Here is a 22,844-nt window from a genome sequence, read left to right on the forward strand (position 1 = left end):
AGATTTTCAGTTTCAAAATGGAGAGGGAACAATAGTATAGATGTAGTATGATTATTTATTAGCTTCTTAAGGTAAGCTTCAAACAACTCTTTTCAATTTTAAATATCACAGATTAATGTTCATTATGAAATCCTGGAAAGTTAAAGCATTGCAATATTTAAACTTACCATATATGTCGAGAACTAGGCATAAAAAAATGTTAGTATTTGTCTTGTATGATTTTATACTTGCCTTGTCATATAACTGCATCTCAAATAAAAATCACTATTTACTAAGCACACGCTATACCTAACTAATAATGACTGTATTGGATTTTTAAATCTAAAAAGATGTTTAAGAGGGATCAAATTCAAACTGCATAAAGTGAGTATCATTAAATCAGTCATGGTTACAGAGATACCGATGTTTTAAATTTCCAGTTTATGGTAACAATGATAGTAATTCTACTTTTTGGCTATCTATCTATCTATCTATCTATCTATCTATCTATCTATCTATCTATCTATCTGTCGGCTACTTACAATCTTTAACTCATATCTTAAGTTTCTCCTCTAATCTCCTGGAAACAAAACTATATTCCATCTCAAAGTGATTACTCTTTCCAGTACAAATTTTAGATATAATAAATTTTTGTAATTATAAAAATAGAAAAGCTGTAACACTGGAACTGGTACAGGAAAAAAAAAGACTTATTACTGTGCTATACATTTGTCAGCATTTCTGTGGATTTTATTTTAGTGTTTCTCAGATATGCACAATCGAAATTCCGAATATACAAAAAAGTAGTGCCAGCTACCTGAATTCAACAATTATCACAATACATGGCCAATCTGGTTTCATTTATAGCACCCACATTCTATCCCTGTGGGATTATTTAATTTAATTTATTTATTTATTAAGGAGGGCGCAGATCACAGTGGCCCATGCAGGGATTGAACCAGCAACCTTAGTGTTATTAGGACCATGCTCTAACCAAGTGAGCTAACACGGCACCCCTATGTGGGATTATTTTAAAGCAAACACCAAGCATCATTATCATTTCATCCATAAATACTTCAGTATGTATTTCTAAAGAAAAGAAACAAATATGAAAAAATAAGAAAATTATTTTTAAATTCATTAATAAGCAATCCTTTAACAATATGTTTAATTATAATACCACCACCCCATTCCCTTGCAACTTATTTGTTGAAGAGAATGGGTCACTTGTTCTGTATAGATTCTCCTATTCTGTATTTTGGCTAATTGAATGCCTATGGTATTTGGCTAATTGAATCCCTATGCTTAGCATACTCTTCTGTTGCTTATATTTCCTATAAACTCATAGTTAGATATGGAGGCTTTTTGAGATTCAGATTTGATTTTTTTTTTTTGTAAAAATACCTCATAAGTGTTGCTGGGTACTTTCTACTGCAGTACATGAGGAGGCATATCGCATCTGGCTGTCTCTTTTTTGGGAGGATGTTATTTTGTCATCATGAAATAACCAGGGCATTTAAAAACCATCTTAAAATCTTTCAAAGCATATTCCATGACAATTCATGGATGTCGACAGACTTACTGTAAAAAATTACACTTTGGAATAACCATGATTCTCAGTAGCTCTTTATTACATTGAAAATGAGTATATATGAAGACATTTAGTGTAACCTTCTCCCCAGTATAGTTCCTTTGTCCTGTTGCCCTGCCCCTTTAAGTTTACAATCAACTTAGTTTATCCATTGTACTCTAAACTCTGCTTACTCAAGGCCCTCCTACTTAGAATCCAGTTTAGAACACAAGTAAGTTTAATGGAAGTCTATCCATACTCCATATTCATGATGTACCTCTGGGCACTCTTTGTCTCAGTTTTCCATTTTTTAACATAGTAATAATACCAATGTCAAGGGGTTATAATGTGGATTAAGTGCATATAAAGCACTTATAATGGAACCCTGTATGCAATAACTGCTCCAGAAATATTCATGATTATTACTATATTTCACATATTGGTATTATTTTACAGTGGATAAATGCAGAAGCCATCTACTATCATGATTCAGGATGACTTGTTCTGTTGTCTGAAATTCCACATTTTTGAGTAATACAATATAGATTGCATTCCAAGTTTCAGAAAGTACATGTGACCACATGGTGAAGTGTAGTACAAAATACAGAAACCCTAGATTTAGGTGTTGACTCTGTTCCTCATTAGTTATGTCACCTTGGCAGGTCATTTAAACTCCACGAATCTCAGTTTCTTCATCTGCGCAGCAGAGGTAATAAAAATGAAAATAAAATGGAGATAATTATATTAATTTTGTACAGCATTTTCTTAAGGCTCAAACCAGGTAATATATGTGACAAACAAGAAATGCAAATACAGTCTGCTGCCATTATAGGATGAGTCACAAACTCTCATCTATGGTATGTGAATGATTATCTGTTTCATCTGGCTTCTTGAGTTGTTTGGAAGAATAAAAGCAGCACTCGTGGAGCTGATAAAATATAACACTATATCTTTTCCATTTAGAGCTAAGGCCTAATGTAACTCCCTAAAAGAGGTGACTTGTGGCAGACATTTAAGGAGCTCCACACCACAGAAACCTGATCGCAAGGAACTGTGGGACAGTTTCATGCATGCCAGCATCTCATGATGAGCTAAGGCAGTTTGGAAGTGTGGGTGAATTAAGGACTCTGAGACAACTGTGACCAGTGAGTGACAGATACCCAGCCTCCCAGCCTTTCAGCGGGAAATTCTTAAGCTTTCTGCTCATTTCCTCAGAGTCCCCAGTGGGATCAAACTCCAGCTGCCCACAGTGGTAACCAACTCAGTAGTGAGAACTTCATTTGCGTTTCTCCCTCCCTGTCTCGTTCTCCAGATTGCCTTACTGCTGCTTCCTAGAATCATCTCCCAAACAAACCTTCTGAACCCAGTTCCTCATCTCAGGCTCTGCTTTAAGAAGAGAACCCAAACTAAGACAGTGACACACTGAAAAATTTCAAGGTATAACCAACTGTTTCAACAATCTTTCTCACTAATCAGGCTTAGATAAAACAAAGTAGAGGCCAGGAAAGAAGTTTCAAGAGTTAAATAAAACATAAAACATGCCTTACATGTTTACCTTCTGATAATCCTAGTTTTATGTACCTTAGTGGCCAACCAGGTGAGAAGATGTTCTCTGAAATCAAAGCTTTGATCTATGGATGCCTTAATGTTATACTTCTTATGTTACTGTATATTTTATGCCTCACCACTTGGATTTGAAACAATGCCCTGAATCAACTGTGAAAGAATGAGAGAAGTCCTTTGAGATTCTGCTGGCATAAATGTTAATTCAAATTTAAATCTAATCAACGTCAATTGAGCACCCACCATAAGCCCAGTATGATGTTATGCATCATCTGTAGCTTTAAGCTGCAAATATGTGTAAGTTTACATAAAGGCACAAATAACAGTTTGTATTCTGTGTAGTAAGACACATCTTAGAAGAACATATTGAGAGTTTGTAATGATCAATGAATAATGCTGAAGGCAAGGAAAAAGAAACCTAGGAAAATGATTATATAGGATAACAACCAGAAAATAGGATACTCAAACATGATTGATTTCTACTAAAATATTTTTAATAAGCTTCAATCAAGGCTGGCGTTAACCTTGGAATGGAGCAAATTCTAAGTCTACCAATGAGATTTAAGTTACTAAACAAAATGAACACTGTACATCCTTAGAATTTTCCAAAACAAACACCAATCATGAAATAGTTTCCAACGAAATTTTGATTTGACTCAGGTTGTCACAGGGATACCGAGCTTTTCATTAGGTTGGCATTGACAGTTTAACCCTATTTTCTCTTTCTAATCTCATATTCCCAAACCCCTATTTCAGCGAGTCAGTCCTGCTTCTTGCTCCTCCAGACACGTCTCCTACATTCTCATTTCTGGGCTATATTTCAAGTTGTTTTGTCCAGTATGGGCCACCTTTCATTTCCTCTTTCTTCCTATCCAAATACTACCAATCACTGATTAACTGACTACTTTTTTGTAGGCAACATTTCAGATGTGTATATTTTCTTTGTGACATTATAAAAATGCGTGTAGATCTAAGTCTACAGGACTATGGTTAAAAGATCTGGATTTGTGTTCTAGACAGAACATTTATTAGCTCTGTAACATTGGGTAAGTCACTCAGTTCAATCATTCATCAAATTTTTAATGCACATCCCATAGTGTTGGATGCTAGAGTTACAAGGATGAACGAGATATGGTTCTGATTTCCAGGAGACCACAACTGAAAGGATATTAAATTCTTTGAAAAATCTAAACACTTTACAATGTAATTAAGATACTAAATGAGATAATTTAAGTAACAGTATTTTAAAACTGGGAAAAGGTATGCTAAAAATAAGGTATTTAAGAATCAAACACACAAGCGTACACACACACGAAAAATCACAAAATCTAAGTTTTGATGTATTTAAAACCATGGTATACTCCTTTTAAAATAGCTCACGCTTGGAATGTTATTTTAGTGCTTAGAATGGAAGCCATGTTGAGATCCTGGTATCTTTCCAGCTTGGAAATTCCTCTCTTAGTGAAGCTGTAATGTCTGTGAACGTTAAAAGGTAGCTGCTTCCTAAAGAGCCCATTGAAGGTGCAGACAAGGGTTTTTTTGTGTTAGCAGCTTTCTTCAACAGGTGGCTTTTGCAAGGATTTCTCTTTCAAAGGGCTGCTTGGGCAGGTGCTCTTACTATGTTTAGAGATGACTAACTGCATCATAGGATCTAAAGCAGACTCTTTAAACTCATAAAACACTTAATTTATAAACTCTAAGTAAGACTTTTTGATTTGGTAATCCCAAGAGACTCTGTATAAAGTGACATGACTATGGGTTAAAAGGTTCTACTAATTACATTTCTTACTCAAACCTATCATCTAAACTTAGATCACACTGCAGCTATGAAATGGTAATGTTGATGGCTTCTTACTTAAAAGCATCTCACAGGTATCTTTTATTGAAATGGTTGGTTAAAGTGAATCTAATTACCACTTACCTTCCCCAAATTATTCTAACTCTCCTAGAATTCACAAAATATTTCTTTTTTTTCTTTTTCTTCCCCTTTTTTCTGCATCCTCCCGCCACCACTCCGGTTCAATCCGTTGTTTCTCAGTCTAGTTGTGTATGACACAGCTCCCTGGCCCATGCTGGTATTATGAGCCTTGCACTCCCCTCGGCTGAGGCAGTCGGTCGCTGGTCAGCTGCTCACAGCAGCTCAAGGCAGCTCTTGCCGGCTGCTGGCAGCTCACGCTGGCTGCCTGCCACTCATGCTGGCCACCAGCTGTTCATGGCAGCACATGGTAGCCCAAGGCAGCTGACGCCAACCTCTGGCTGCTCAAGGCAGCCCAGCTCCAGGGAGAGCCGTTGTTCACAATCTTAGCTGTAGATGGCGCAGCTCACTGGCTCATGTGGGAATCGAACCCACGGACCTTGGCCTTAGGAGCATGGAGCTCCAACCACTTGAGCACCGGGCCGGACCAATGTTTGTTTATTTTCTTAATGCAATAAATTTTAACATATCTAAGAATTTTTCAATTGCATAATACATAAACAGGAGCATTTGCCTCTCCTGTAAAATATTTCACAAAACATCTATTAATCAGAGAAATTAATAGAGAAAAAAGATCATCCTTTATTTTTGGTATTGTTAATAACAAATTAATTTCCTGTTATAGTAGATAATCCCAAAGACAGTCCAATTAATTATAGTATAAATTAAATAGAAAACAAGAAAAGAAAAAAAGAACTGTGTAATATTTCAGTGACTCTTACCATAAAAAAAATCTACTACTTACAGCAGTGGCTCGAGAGAGTTCTCGACATGTACTAAGTAGCCCATTTTGTAAGTCATCCCTCTGCAACACCACGGTCTGAATGGCTGCTGGGTTATCTGCATTCATTTCTATTTCTTGGCTGGCCGATAGCAAAGCTTGCTCAAGCGTGTACTACCATAATAAAAATAATTACATTTAATGTTCTGCATCATCGAATTAATTCTTTTCTACTTTAGTTATCAGTGTCCTGATAATAATCATTTCAAGTAACATCAATTGTAGATAATAAACATAATTGTCCTACTTTCTCCTTGTGGAGTTGCTGAAGTTTCTCTTCCAGAGCATGTACCACTTTATCTTGTTCACAAAGACGACTTAACTTCGCCTAGATTATAAGAGAAGGTGTTTTTTGTTAGCAATTTTTTATTTTTCCTATAATTGGACGTAGGTAGTTATCACTTGTATAACTGGAGGTGGTTACAACAGGAGAACAAATTTAAAACAGCTATGGAATACCTAATTAGGTCAATCTTTATTTCAATGAGTAATAGTTTAAATATATCTTATAAATATAGAATGCTTAAAAAATATGCATTATTATGAAGTGAAAAAGCATTTCAACCATACTCTTTAACCTACATAATTGAAAATATTCTTAGTAGTCTCACATGCTTTTAACAAATCATTTTAACGTGGTTAAGATTTTTTCCCCTACAAACTGCTGGATAGATTAAGTGATATATGCAGTACTTAAATCACTTTCAATATTTTAATGTTTTAAATTCTTGGTACCATCCCAATTTTTAAATTATGAAAATATAATAAGAGTACTCTAATAAAATTTCAATACTACAATAAGTCAGTTCTCCACATATCTGAAAATAAAAACTTTGGACAAGTGTTACTATGTCCCAAGCTTTATTGCATAATGACAAATAAGCAAGAAACATAAGATTTCACTTTCTTTGCCATTTATATATTGAAGTAACTACCTTATCTTTGTTAGACAACAAAACTTATCAAATGGAATACAGTAGTCCCCCTTATCTGTGGGGTATAAGCTCCAAGACTCCCAATGGATGCCTGAAACAGCAGGTAGTACCCAACTCTATACATACTATGTTTTTTTCTATACATACATATACTTTACATCTTCACTTTGGCATATATGAATTACCCACATCACTACTCTTGTGCTTTGGAGCCATTATTAAGTAAAATAAGGGTTATTTGAACACGAGCACTGCGATATCCAGTCAATCTGATAACTAAGATGGCTACTGAGTGACCAACGGGTGGGGAGCAACCAGTGTGATTCACATCTCGGGTGAGATGAGCAGGATGGAATGAGATTTCATCATGATACTCAAAACAGTATCTAATTTAAAACTTATAAAATGTTTATTAATATTTCTAGAATTTTCCATTTAACATTTTCGGACCATGTTTGACCGTAACTAAAACTGCAAAAAGTGAAAACACAGATAAGGGGGGAACTACTGAATATTGAAATGAGAAAGAGATACAACTCAACATAATAAAACCAGGGAAAATGAGGGAAGAATGAGATAAAAATAAGTAATAATGCATGGCAAGTCAGTAATATGAAATATGATTTAAAAAACCCCCACAAATTTAATTAAAAAAGGAAGCAGTGATTGAATTTCTAGAGGCTGATATTTTTTCTAAGAGACATAGACACTTTTATTTTGTTTCCAGTCCTACATAATCTTTCATGAAATAGTCATTTACTTTCATTTAAATGATCCTTAGTATATTCAACCGCTAACTATGGAGGTAAGGGTTGGCAGAGAATAGACAAGGGGGTGAGCATTTAATTGAATCTAAGTGCAAAAGAAGAAAATGTTAATTTATTTGATGTCATTTTGGAGGGGAAGGGAAGAAAAGGAATTTTTTTGTCATGCTCATCTACAATGTTTGGCAGAGAATATGACAGAGCACTGCCTGACAATATATAGCATACTAATACTTACGTCAATATCTACTTCTTCAGGTCTATATTTGTATAATGTGCCTCTGCATTCATCTTGTGACAGCTATAAGGAAAAATGTCATATAGCAACTTTAAAATTAATATTTTAAAATATATGTATTTAGCCTATAGTTAATACTTTAGATTTATATAACAATAACAAAAATGGGATTTTATGGGTCTTATGCTTTTAGAAGTTTAATTCAAACACAGATCATTACAAAAGTAGAAAAATATTTAACAGTGATACAATATGTAAGATACATAAGAATGGTGTTAACTCAAGCTTGTCAAACAAAATAATAAGCTGGTCAAACAAAATTATACAGCACCTCACATTTTCCATTTGTAAGACACACATTATTTTAATGAAAAATTGACAAATACAATTATAGCAACTGTACTGAATGGAATATTCGAATCAGGCATATTTCAACAGTCAAAACCGTCCACAGTATACACATCATCACACAGCTGTGTATGTGTACACATCTTAGTACAATTTTACTAACAAAACCTATAACATATTATATACAGATACATAATATATAAATACACATACACAATATAGACTTATCTTGTTCTTCTGTCTTAAGAACTAAAAGATAATGGAGGAAAAGGATGGGTTTAATTGAAAAGAGGAAAATCATTCAAAACCTCATAAAACTGAAAGCCTATGTTATAAAATGGATAGTCAAATTTCATAGAAGCTTACATGTGTTCGCTGACACCATTTGTTTTATAAGGAACAATTATTCTGTATATTTAAACATTGTTTATTCAGCTTCTTTTGGTCAAACAAATCCTCATTTCTGATTGTGCTTACCAAGATTTCTATAGCCATTCCAGTCAGTTATACCACAGATCACATCATAGCCTCTGCAAGGCAGTATTTCACTATCTCTCGTCTTTTGACTTAATATATTGACTGCTAGACAGTAACAAAGACACAGCAGGAAAAATTTAATAGGGGCTCACTGCATGTTTAGTAAATGGCACACTTTTTCCTCAAAGTGGGAAGAGAATAATGTATCCCAACTACATTCTAGACTGTAAAATTAAATTTCATATATACACATACAAATGTATAAAAATGTATAAATTACAACTATATTGCCCTCTCTTAAAAAAAACTGCTTAACAGTTACATCTTTAGGAGGAGGCATAATTTAAACAGCAGGTAATTTTGAATGGATCTAGAAAAATGGGAATTGGCAGGTTAGAAATGTAAGCATTCCAAACATACAATAATAAATCCTGGCTTTGAGTGTTTATTTCAAGACATGACTTTCACATACCTCATGCAAATGAACCTGTGACTATTTAAGGGTATGCACAGTTATTATTAACCACAAAACTTTCATAGAAATGAACATCACATGAAAAATGAATTTAATGACAAAAGTCAGAATACTTGTGCACTATTTTAAAATAAACATCACTGAATGTCCTGAGAAGTGTCAATTATTCTAAATTAAAGCACCTAGGTACAAGGAAAGAATATATACTCTTACTTGAAAAAAAAGTAATGAAAAATTACGTTTTAAAATGCTTAGATTCATGATAAAATGTAAGATAATGACACAAATTTTCTCATTTATAAGAAATTAAAGCTATAAAGCCTTTAACTACTAAATGTCCAAATATACCTTGATTATTTAATATTTAAAGTTAAATGCTAAACAGCTTTACTAAACCATGGAATGTATAATTTGAACATAACTAGTGAATACTGCTATATCCAGATTAAAATATGAATTGTACTCTACAAGCCAGGGTCAATAGATAAAAGATTAGTAATTTTAAATGGAAACCTAGTAATCCGTAATAAGTATTTAGGATATTGGTATACTACTTTTATTTAGGGAATCTTTTGTTTTTAATTTCGATTTCAATTACTTTTTAAAATAATGCTTTTACATTTTTCAATTACAGCTGATATAAAACATTATATTAGTTTCAAGTATATAACATAGTGAGTGATTAAACATTTATATACCTTATGAAGTGATCACCTCGATAAGGCTAATACTATTTAGGGAATCTTACTGCATAGTCACTTTCATATTAGTTGGCATATTATAAAAATATATACTGTGTGGCTATAATTTTAGAGTGATATATCTTTATAGACATATAACTATTAATATATGACACATAAAGTTTTGTTTTACCCATATTTTTAGCACCACTGCAAAATTTATTGAAACCTTTTATCAAGTTATCCAATAAAGATACTCATTATTAGACACCAACTAACAAAAATCTTAAAATAATCAACCTTTGACTATACATTGCTTGTACCTGTCAGAAGAAAAGCATAAGAAAATAAGATTATTCTTTAAATAATTAACTTTTAAGCATGGCCTATTTTCCATTACTGATAATAATTACTGGGGCTTTTCTTAAGAAAAAAATGGATATAATTTGTTTAAAAAACAATTTCCACTTAGAATTGAAGATGTTTGCTATATAGTCCTCCATATAAAAATCCTACCAATTAGAAAAATGTAATTTCATAAATATTTCGATTTATTCAAGTTCTGCATCAAATAAAGTTGCATGGCAACACTTTTTTTTAAAATCATTTTTCAAATTCATCTTTAGCAAAAAAAAGTTCTACGTTTGAAGTATCTCAGCAACACTAGAAAAGCAAATGAAAATGACTATGTAGTAATTACATAAGCTTGAGCAGGGCTCAAGTTTTAATTAGAGAAGTGTATTATGCAGACTTTACTGGCTATGTAAGGATATGTGCTACATTTTATTTAGAAAGTCAACTTTTTCATAGGGTATTTAATAATCTTTTAAAAAACTGGCTTGGCATTAAGTTAAAACAAAATTATTTTTGTTAATTAAAATTCAACTTTCTACAGTATCTTTTTAAGTATGTGAAATATATGTGTGTGTGTATATATATATATATATATATATATATATATACACATATATATGTATGTGTGTATATACACACATACATACACATATACACAAACTCCAAGGAAGATTTTTTCGGGGAAACAGTTAAGAAAATTAGACATCATATTCTAGGAGGACTCAAAAATGCTCATAGGGCTGTAGGTATTTGCTAATTTAGTCTGTATCTTTTAAAACATTTATCAGGTGATTAATTTTATTGTTATTGATTATGTTATAAAAGCTCTGGTACAAAAATGTAATTATGAAAGGTGATAGGACGATTAATAAACTCAGAGGAATCATTCAACTTGATGCTCACTTATGTAGCATTTGTTTTTATTTCAGTTTTAGGTTCTATTATTTGACTAATTTTAAGATAATTACAGCCTAGGCAATTTCTCAGGTGTCCTCCCTTTTTCTAAGAAAATGCAAACATAAAGGTCCTTCTGAGAGAAAACCTGAAAGGTTATGATTTAGAATAGCAGGTCATGGGACACTCTATTGTCACTATATTTTCGGCTGAATTTCAGGAGCCTATTAACACAGCATTGTAATGCAGTGTTAGCAAAACAAACTGTAACAGTGTACAATATAAACTTTCATCAAGCTTTTCTTTGGATAAAAACACAGTAAGGGAAACCTGGAGAAAAAATAAGATCTAATTTCAATTTGTGCAAATTTATAACAGAATTTAAGAAATGTATCTGTCACTTTTATCTATCAATGATGATCTACAATAATTAACGTATTTTGCCAGTGGTTGATTTAAAAAAAGGATCTCCTGAAGACTCCCTAAATGTGACAGCACTGAGTCAACATTGATCACCTAGCAATTGGCTGCCCATCTCATGTCCATGCATGGCTGCTGACATGACACTCAGATCTTCTTGTTCTATACAATTTCAATTTTTTTTCTTCCAAGTGTTACTATGAGGAAATATATTTACATAAATCTAATGCTCTTTTAGTATTCAAGGTCAGTGATGCAGTATAAAACCAGTCTCAGATAACTCCACACTTTTGAAAAACTCCAGTTAGAACTCTTAGTACAGCAGCAATTTCAATCAACAGTACGTCTGCATCATCAACCCTGATTAGTGATCAGTACAAAAAAGAAAAAAACCAAAACCAAACAGAACATACAGGCTAGTACTCTTATGTCAATTTAGCATTATATAAAATAAACGATAAGCTTCAGACATGAACAAAGGTATCAGTTACAGAGTAAGTGCGAAGGTTCTAAAGTGTGATATTTTGGAATGGAGTGTCAAGGTTCTATAATCTGGTGACTTTAAGAATGGAAAGATTCTATTTTCTTTGGAAGAGCAAAGCTGTTTAACTTTAAATATTTAATATTTTATTTATTTCAAATGAAAAACTATACTCAATCATGTAACATACGTTCAATGTTTTGAAAACTGCTCAGAAACAAGTCACCCCCTCCCACCAACTATTTCAGTTTCACAGTTAAAGGCCATGATGCAGATCCCAGGTGACTAAAGCAAACCGTGGCCTTATTTAAAGCCAGTGTAAGCTCAAGGTGCTTTTTTTTAAACCAGGCATTTTACAGATTTTAATCAAAACATATATTCATTTTTCATGTTAGTTAATTTTCTTCTTCGGTATGATTTAAGTAATTGTAACAGGTCATAGGCCACAGTAATTTGAGAGTGTTGAAGTGGAAGAAGCTGATGTTGCAAAACACACAGCTAAGAACATTTAGACCATGAAATACAAAAAAATTGGATAGGAATGTATAAAATGGCTTCTTTTGCAGATCTGCAGATAATCAATGTCCTAAAATCAAGCCAGCAAATTCCATGGTACGTATTTTGAGTAAGGGAAAAGAATGGGGTAAGATACAGCTATCTTGGTAACTGCATAAGAATGATAAGAACACAGGGAGAACAAACTCCCAGTACGTTAATAAACGGCCACCTTTAGGTTTTACCAAACCACAATACACAAACTAGATTTAAAGAACTCCTAATACATTGAGGTGGGGGGAGGGGTTACGAGGGGTTGCCATTAAAAGGAAAAAAAAATTTTTTTTAAATTTCCCCTAATAATTATCTTTAGAATGCTTTTAGAGTTAATCAAAATTAATGGCAATCTAGTAAAACTTTGAAAATGTACTGCAGACCTCCAAGTACATATCAATCAAATACTCTGCACAAAAACTTTGGGAGAATGGCACACTTAATATTCAACAGCAAAATGTTCTGCAAAGCCATGCTAAGAATACGGCAGCATCTTGAAAAGCAGGGATGAATTGTGTTTTTCCAAATAGACATAAACGAAAAATGGAGTAAGGAAAACACTAATGTTATGAGTAACTCTGAGGATAAACCAAAACTGTCACTGAGGGATTTTGCAGATGACAAAGCAGTATCATTCACTGTCCAAGACCTTACTTGCTGGTACAGTTGGGGTCTTAGCGCCGAGTTCTCAATCATTGTGTGAACCATGTTGATAATAGGTTCATTTTCTTTCATCTATTTCAAATCAGGAGGAGCATACAGCAAACATCAGTTTACAGCATAGCTAGATTTGAAAGACGACACTGTAAATATAGCCTCTACTGTAATATCTTCCTAATAGTGCAGTTGCTTACATTTTACCCCGAAGTTGTACAGATCTAACTTATATAAACCATTTCGAACAAGTATTACATGCTATACAATATTTTCAAGGTTATAAAAAAAGCTAATTGCAATATTGCTGCAAGCAGGTTTTACTTTATAAAAGGAGAAACAGGGCATCCTTCAATTGATTACTTAATCAGTAAAAAAGCTTAAAATGATATTCAGTTCTTTATAGATTAATCAGAAAATTTAGTTTTCTACAAATATAAAAATTTAATAATATAAAAATATATCTTGTCACTTGGAAAATCACACATTTTAATTGAAGTTAATCTTAATAGTTATATACGCTCCATTTTGGATTTTCTCACAGAATAACACCATATGAAGTTTATTTCAAGGATACGCAAAGAAAAATTTACTTAGCAAAGACTCTGTATCTCCCTAGCTCCTAAAAAGGCTAAAACCATGTTTCACATTTCCAGCTATGTTGTACTTAATTACTGCCTCTAGAAAAATGTTTGTTTTAGCAGGCTCTGGACTCAAGAGTTAAAGCATTCAGAAGACAATCATCATGATATATAGAGTAAAAGGCCAAAAGAGTTTATTGACATTTGAAGGCAGATAAGTCCATTTTTAATTTAATTTGTGGCATTTAATTTACATGATTTTCATCTTCATGTTATAGAAAACAAGTATTTTTATCATGGTTAACAAATGCTACTTTACTGATTTAGCTAAATCTACAACATAAGTTTAATAATCTTAAGATTAATAAACACATAATGTAAGTAAAAAATGTATCTTGAAAACTGTATCTAGACAATTTTATTTTCAGCCTAGTTACCAATATTTCATGTCAATAAAACCTGTTTCGGTTGTCAAATTAGAAACTTCCTGTTCTGTTTAATGTACTTTTAAAAATTTTTTCAAGCTAAATAACTTATTTTTAAATCTACACACCCACATATTAAACTCGAACTTCTACACATCAAACTCAGATCTACACATTAATCTCAAACAATTTTTTTCCTCCAATGTTTTCCAATAAGGGACCAAGGCATTTTTAAGTGATGTCTCATTCACACTGGAAACAATTATGTTGATATGAAGTACAGAATACATTTTTTACAGTGTTGGAAAATAACTTTTAAATAGACAACTACAATATAAATTTTTCTTTAGCAAGAAATCTTTATTACAGAAATTTAAGACCTCTATATTTTAAACTATCCTCTATGTTTTAATGGAGTATTAGTTACTTTACCTTAATCAAATGTTGATCTTGGAATAAAGTATAACTGCTTTTTGTTTTGGCTTAATCATTTGACTGCACTGATACATACATTGTATATTACAAAGCAGCTTAAATCTCGATTCATTTTTGGTATTATGTAATTTTCAAAGCAATAGTATCTGTATTCGATATTTCTCAATAGCTTGTCATGGAAATTAGACAGAATAGCACCTGACCCAGAGATTATTAGGTAGTAGGGGTGGAAGTTAGAAGCACAAATGTTTAAGAAGTAATGGAAGATCAGATAGTATCCAAATTAAAGAATACTCAAGGTCAAAACAAAACTGCCCCTTGGAAATCCGGCACTACTAATGGGCCACTGTGTCAAATGGCTAATTCTGTCAATATAACTCACACTTTTAAGTGGAGCTTCAATATGGTACAGATGAACGATTAATGTTCATACTCCAGGCCTGAGGAATTTACTTAAAAATGTATTTAAACAGGGAGAAGGAACAATACGATTTCTGCAGAAGGATAATCAAGCCTGATTTATTTAGTAAACTATTTTGAGGACAAATATGCTTATGTGTGTGACTTAAAAATGCCTGTTTAATTTATGTGTCAAAAATCATTAAATATTAAGTCACTGAGAAGGGATCTTTGCAAGAAGAAACTGGCTTAGGAACAGAAAAACTAAAAGCAAAAATAGTATTTAAAGTATACAAATGGCACAGTGTCTCAGAGATCACTTCTGGAATTGGCTACTTTTCACTGTGAAAAATTTCAAACATACATACCAAAACCCTAGAATATTAAAATTAGGAGGCATCTCTGGAAGCTAACAATTTAGTACAACAAAGGAATGAAAATGCTAGCAGCAATTATTTTCAACTGTGGTAATGTGATTATTTTTTTTCTTTCTCTATACGTCTCTACATTTCCCAAATTTCCACTACTGAGTAGATATTGCATTTATGATAATATTAGGTTGGTGCGAAAGTAATTGAGGTTTTTCCAGTTGTTTTTAACCTTTTAAACCGCAATTACTTTTGCATCAACCTAATAATAAAGAAAACTTACTGAAGAATCAAAGATAAAAATATATAAACACAAAATAAACTAAATTAATGAATTATCCTCTAGCAAATACCCCTTGGTGACATAAAGAGACTAAGAAAAATTTTAGCACCATGTGTTCATATCATGTTAAAGGCTGGGATACTGGTAGAAGAAACCTATTGGAGTCCTCTCGTGCAGCGAGGCTTTGATCTAGAGAACTATTCTCCTAACCATTACTCTCTTATGAATCTATATCCACATCAAAAATTTACTGGGAGAAATGTTAACTAATTTAAAAAAGTAAGCTACCCAACACATTCGTAAATACATATGACTATCTTCCAATACCTTTTCTCCTTTTTATTACTGGCTACTTCAGAAAACAAAGTTCAAGTTTATTAATATTTAGACCAGTGGTTCTTAACCCACATCAGAATCACTGGAGGACCTTGAAGAGAATGCAGAATAACGTGCATCTTGAGCATCTTTGATGTAGACAGTATCATTAAAACAACAAGGTGACAGACTAGTCTAAAGATTCCTTTGGGAGAAGTTGTCAAGGTATTAGAGTAAGTCAAATGTAATCTAATTAATAGTTAGTGTTCCTCAGCTCACATACTCCTTGGGATCCCATTTTATTCAAGCTGAGAAGAGATGGGATAAGACTATCCTACAGAAAGGAGGAAGCCGTGGGACCATTTCAGAATTCCCTCGGGCATCACACTCACTCAACTAAGGACCCTTAGGGTACCTGGGTCGTGGGCTCTAAGAATATGTGCAGGTGAGGGGTCCTGGTCCTGTATGTGGTGGTTCTCTCCCTGCACACAGCACACAATAGCTGACGCCAACTAAGCACAATAATCAGAATCCCAAACAATGGGAGTTTGGTCCCTATTAAACAATTTCAATGATGTGATTGAACCTTCACTCTTTCCAGATTTATTGAACTAGAAATACTAGATCTGCTTTGCCTCCAAATATAGCCTAGAAATAGGCTAGTGGTTCCTTTGACTAAATTACTTCTGAAATATTCTATATCTTAATATTTAGAAACTGACTTGTTTCTGTAACTTACACTGAAATGGCGTATTTTAACTGGCTTTTGCTATGTAAACTTTATAATAGTTTTTGAATTAAAGTATAACCTAAAAAAATAAAATATATAGTGCTCCATAAACACCTTGAAATCTCAAGTTCTTAAAAAAAAAAAAAAAAAAAGGAATATCTAACAACTCTCCTCTGGTTTGAGTTCAAGAATCCTATACAGCACTATAATGGTATTAACAGCCAACATATTTTGCTTTAAGTAATCTGAGCAAGAGAAAGACTAATTAGTATGTGCAGGATGTTTAATAATTTACTTGAAATCGAGTTAAATGCTTTGCTTCCTGCTTTAATTCCTTCTTTGAAGTAACAGGTAATATAGGTTTAGGTTTCAGTTAATTGCTAAATTATAAAAGGCTTATTATTTTATAATAATAAAAATGAGAATGTACAATTCAGGCATTACGCTGTTTTCATAATTAATTTCAGCAGTAAGTAAGAAAAGGTAAGCGGAAATATCTTGAAAATACACTTGGTTATGCCAGTGTATTTCTGTTACAACAAAAACACATTTTTACTTAAATTTGTAAGTCCAAGTATTTAGAAAAACTGCCTAGAAAATATGATACTTGACTCTAGTCTCTTTCTCAGCTTTGCGGTATGTTAGGTAATATGAATATAAAGCATCCTTTGATGTGACTGTAAGAAATACCTTGATTTAAAAACCGATCAGCAAAAAACGTTTTCAATATGATTACATGGAACTGTGTCCCATTTGCTAGGATCTTGAGCAGAACTTCCCAAACGATACCTACTGGCTGAGAATGGGTTACAGGTGTGTGGATAGGGACGACCTCAGTCCCCGGTGGGCCTAACATGCTCCTGACAGTACCTCCTCCAGGTTTTTTCACGGCTGTACAAATATTGTCACTTTCTATGTGTGCCATACATGAAAAAGGTTTGAAAGCACTAAGACAGTGTTTCTGTTTTAGAAAACCTAGACTTTTCTTCTTTATTTGGTGTTCCTTGTGATTATGTATCTCAGTAGTTCTCAAACCTGACTGGAAAAACAAAAAACCTATTGAGACTTTAAAATATATGCAGGGCCGGGTGAGCTCTGGCAATTCTGACTGGGACTGAGGGAAAGAGGGCCTTGAGAACTGTACATTTTGTTTTTCTCTTTCTGAAGACCCATGGGGAGTTCTGACAGGAAATCAGGTTTGAGAACCATGGTCCTATCCTGAAACTAATTCAAGTAATTGAGGACTAATTCAACCTCCCCAATAAGGAATTTTTCAAGGTCCTGTTGGGTCATGCAAAATGTTGATCAAAACATCTGCACAACTATCAAAAGATGAAAAATTTCAAACTAATTATCTAAACACAAGTATTGCATCTAGATGAAAATATTCTCGTCATTGTATGAAATATAGTATTAAGAGACTTAACCCCCTCTAAAATAGTAAATTGAATCTTCTTAGATTCAAATGATTCAGGTACAAATGTAGAAGGAACAGGATACTGTAACTCAAGAGATAATGTGCCTAAAGAATTTTTTAGGGGGAAAGGTCAGAAAAAGAGAGATTAGCAGTCAGCAGAGTCAAGAGATCATTCATGTAATTTATGCTTGGAAAAGATTAATTCTGCAGTCCTCCTTGAAGTACAAGAAGTGGTTAAGTAGTGGCTTAGCTGCTCTTTAAAAAATTTACATAATAAATCATCTAGAATAGCACCATCCAACAGAACTTTCTGTGATGATGGAAATGTTCTATATCGGTGTGTCCAATATTGTAGCCATCAGCCACATGTGGCTCTTTAGCCTTTGACATGTGGCTAGTGTAACTGAGGAAATGAATTTTACTATTATAAAAAATAACTAATTTAAATGTAAATTTAAATAGACAGGCACATATGGCTAGTAGCTATCATATTAGATAGATCTAGAAATTCTAGAGCAGTAAAATAAGTGTAATCTTCCTACCTCACTCCCAATCTGTATCTCATTCCCAGAAGGGGAAAACATTTGCTCAAACTGTCTTGTAACTGAGTTTCCTTGAGTCTGAATCTGTGCTGACAGCTTCCTCTGCTTTTTCTTTGAGCAAGCAGCCTGGATGATTTCTATCTGCCCTATAGAGCTTTTGTCCTTCACTGATAACCAATGAGAAGACCCATTTCTGTGCTGTCATTTTCCATTTAAATGGACTTTTCCTGAATTCTTAATGACATCCTAGGAAAAGAATTTTTAAGTTGGGAATCTATCTTAACAATAGCAAAAAACCATGATAGCCTAATCACTGAAAAATCCATTTCTCAAGAATGTCCTCCTGTGTCTACATCAATAAACTCTTAAGATGTGTGGCAAAACGAAAAAGCTCAAGAATTTGACACGCCTAGGGTGAAGCTTTGAGGAATGCAGGGGTCTTTATATATAGGTCATTTAGATAATGACAATGAAAATGCCTTTCACTTTCAATGGAAGCACATCTGAAAGTTCCAGAACCTGAGATTGAAGGGTATGACTACCTATTGAAAGTACTCATTGTTTAACAGGAAGCAGAGAAATTTGAAGTGACTTTTTAAAAAGAAGAATGAAAATAAATCTCTCTATAACTGATGGGGCAAAGTACTGAGGTCTATTTAAAAGTTTTGAAGCAATCAGAATACTGTTCATGCTATATATGTTTTCTAAAAGTAAAACTTTGGGAAAATATTACAATTATTACATATTCAGAAGAATCAATGGTACTTTAAAAGACATAATTAGACTATATAATGTTTCTTTATTTTCTTTAAGGGAGAAAGATTAAAGACAAAGGGAACAACAAATTGGGACACTAACATAGGAGTCAAACATATCTGACATTCTCTTAAAAGAAAAAACAAAACATTTCTAAACTGGCTGATGCAGTAAGTTCTGGCTTCAGGAATATCTATAAGGCCCACTTACTTAGAAACATTATGAAAATACTCTAAAGCCAGCAGAACAAAGAGGGTAATCTTTATACTCATGACCTCATTTAAATTACGAATTTTTAAAGCCACCATTTTGAGATATATACCTATGTTGTATTTTGAAGGAAACATTGAAGGTCTAGGTCAAGGTCTTCCCAAATAATTTACTTACAGTTTGTTTCACCCTTTTTTTTTCTTTTCTAATGTAAACATCTTTAAATGAAAATCCTTTTGCCTACAGGATAAATTTTACAAATCTGATTTTGAACTTCAGTGGCTGAATCTATTTTCCTTGTTTAAGGACTCTTAACCACTGTTCCTTTAACTTGATGCTACCATCTTTATTCCTGGCATTTACAGACAACTGGAAATATTAAAAGAACTCAACATTCATTTTGTAAAAATGGTTTATGGTGGCTACGTTTGAAATGGTTATATTTTCCTCCTCTTTGCAAATATTTTAACAATACCATTTTAAAGGGACAAAACATTCCAAATGCGAAAATCTTACATCTCTCTTAGTAAAATAAGATATATGTTCTGGCCATGGGTAAATCTACTCTAAAATATATTTGTGGTTTAAATAAAAATATCTTCTAGATACAAGGACCTGGATTTTATTAATAGCAATTGTACTCTTACTGAGTTACAGTTGGTACTGAGTAGCAGAATTCCTGCCATTAATTCAAAGATTTATCAGTTTATGTCTTAACTACATAATCACACCCATAGGTCAATCCTAGAAATGTTTTTGGCATTTATGCTCAACTTTTTTTCTTTCCTAGGCTTTGAAAAGCATTTAAGAATTCTTACTTTGTAAGCACTAACTTCCTGCCTTACACCGAACTCCATAAATCTTTGCTTTTTCAAAAAATATATAAAAATAAAACAAGAGCAAAAGCTACAGTAATTGAGGTACAAAAATATTTGCTTTGTAAATACCAAATAGAACTGTATAAATATTATGCATTTTAGGAGGGGTGTGGAGATTTTGTTTTCATTTTTCTAGCTTGTTGGATAGGAAAATAACCAGCATGTAACAAGGAGCTGATAGTTCTCAGGTAACAAAGATCAGCAACCTGAAACTGAATTACTTTAAGAACAATGGCATTAATATTAAAGGAAGCCAAGACTGATTAAAGAAAAAAGGAAAGAAAATTCATTAATACAAAGTATTCATCCTAACTTTGTGATTTTGGGCAAGTCATTAAACCTGATTGAATGGGGATAAAGGTAACCAGCCCACATGCTGCAGAGGCTATGGATGAGAAGCCCAGTGGGCTATTGTACATGACAGTGCTCAGAAAACGGTGAAGTGATACTTAAGCTATTAGAATGGACAAGTGCATAATGTAGAGAATGGGGGTGCTTTTGAAGTATTTGAGACACAATGAGTCGCTGGGTGGAGAAAGGGGCTTACAGGGGAGGAAGTGTTTCACAGGTTGGTGGGTGTTGGTGCTGAAGTAAGGGTTCAAATGGCAAACCAAAAAGAGACCCTATTTTGTAGTTAACAGGAAGTTTGTGAAATTTCCTGAGTTAGATGAAAGACATAATGCGGCAGATGCTTTTAGTACTGCCAAGATTTAGTTACTAAATGGTAATGAGCCGCTTAATATATATAGGGTGTCATGGGGGCACGTATTATCCCGACCACGCCGATTCTCCAGCCTTAAAATGGGGAAGAGCAGGCAGGAGGCCAAGGATCTTCACTTCTTGGGTCCTTCCAGGTTGCTATTTGATTTTTTCATCTACCAGGCAATTAGACTGTGAAAAACTGGTGTCAGGCTATCCTGGTCATAGCTGGAGGAGGAAACTGGGTGTCACTTTCCTGGGGGCTTAAACTACTTAAAGTTCTTGGTTTAGACAAACAGCTAAGGCAAAGGTCCTGATCCTTCTCAAAGCCCAGTGAGCTGTTCCCCAAGGATGATATGTTCAAGAAATGTTTATTACATCAATGAGGTTAAAGGTGACCAATATTTTGAACCATTTTTACTTTGATTTTTTTTTTTGGTCAGTGAATTGAGGATAAGATGACAACCCAAATTTTGGACATGTTGGGGATGTACTGAAGGCAGAATTTCCAAATGGAGATCTGCAGAAGCAACGAGAAATATATAACTGAAACTGTAGAGAGGTGTTTTTGACATCTTTTGTGCCCCTCTCTACATCCTATGAGCCCATTAACCACTTGTATATGGTGACCCACTAGATGCTCATGTATGTATAACGTCAATGTGCTGGTGAGTTAGTCTCATGGGGCAACCCTTGGTCAACGGAGGATGAAAGCTGGTACAAATGCTTCCTTCTTCTATTGTTCAGTTGTGTATTTCTGCAGTGTTTCTACTCATTTGTCAACGAGAATCAGTCAGATGAAGCCCAAGGTGCCTATTGCAGTTGATAATATATACCCCACCTCCCTTGCTCACTCTTTCCTCCTGTCCCTTGGTATCACTTCCCAAAGTGAACTTTCTGCAAACAAGCCCCTATCAAGGAAGCTCACATCACAGGCTCTGACATCTGGGAGAAACCCAGGGGCAAGAGATAAAGAACAAAGAGAAAACTAGTGGGGCGGCCAGTTAACTCATTTGGCTAGAGCATGGGGCTGATGATAATACCAAGGTTGTCGGTTCTATCCCCACATGGGCCACTGTTAGCTTTGCCCTCCTTAAAAAAAAAAAAAAATAGAGACAACTAGTAAAATGATGAGTGGATGAATGCTGAAATGAGGGAACACCAAGAAAAAAGGAACATCTCCAGTTAGGGTTGAGTTGGGAGAAAATAGCAAAAAGGGACAGATTAATTACTGGTAAGAAAGAGAACCATGATAATAAATTGTAAGCACTGGATAGACCAAGGGATCGGGATATTGACACACATATTTTAAGTCACTCCACATTCTAATATACTCATTGTCCATTTACTTAGTCTCCTTAGAATTCTGTCATAATGACATCATATTCTGCTTAAGAACTTTGAGTGCCATGCCCCCTCTCCTCACTACTTCTATGATCAAATATGCGGTGGAAATGGGAGACAGAAAAAGAAAACAGGAGGAATGGGGTATGAGGGAAAGAGAGACAGGATCGCTCCTAATAGCAAGGCATAAGAAAATACAGATATTCTGTACCATGTGACTAGTTTGGGTTAGCGAGTGTTAAATGACATATGCTTCATTTTCTAGTTTCCTTAGTTTTCTTTTTCCAAACGCCTATTTTATATCCTCCTAGAAACATTACTTCTT

The 22,844-nt window shown here is 33.8% G+C and overlaps 1 protein-coding gene across 24 annotated transcripts in view; it reads right to left on the bottom strand.

Annotated features, from left to right (window-relative positions):
- Nucleotides 1-22,844, bottom strand: part of PLEKHA5 (pleckstrin homology domain containing A5) — a 204,977-nt gene that overhangs the window by 20,818 nt on the left and 161,315 nt on the right. For 9 of the 24 annotated variants that reach the window (XR_002136068.2, XM_019714633.2, XM_019714629.2 and 6 more), the window contains 5 exons: nt 13,138-13,218; nt 8,367-8,402; nt 7,806-7,868; nt 6,116-6,196; nt 5,833-5,982 (listed from right to left, as the gene is read on the bottom strand). Coding sequence is in view for 21 of the 24 variants with exons in the window: in XM_019714633.2 (XP_019570192.2) it covers nt 5,833-5,982; nt 6,116-6,196; nt 7,806-7,868; nt 8,367-8,402; nt 13,138-13,218 (411 nt within the window). In the remaining 3 variants the exon portion in view is untranslated. Of the gene's footprint in view, nt 1-5,832; nt 5,983-6,115; nt 6,197-7,805; nt 7,869-8,366; nt 8,403-13,137; nt 13,268-22,844 lie in introns of those variants that run through there. The other 15 variants (XM_074325955.1, XM_074325964.1, XM_019714636.2 and 12 more) reach the window with 4 other exon arrangements.

This window comes from Rhinolophus sinicus, linkage group LG02 (genome assembly GCF_036562045.2).
Source record: "Rhinolophus sinicus isolate RSC01 linkage group LG02, ASM3656204v1, whole genome shotgun sequence".
Classification (NCBI taxonomy): Eukaryota; Metazoa; Chordata; class Mammalia; order Chiroptera; family Rhinolophidae; genus Rhinolophus; species Rhinolophus sinicus.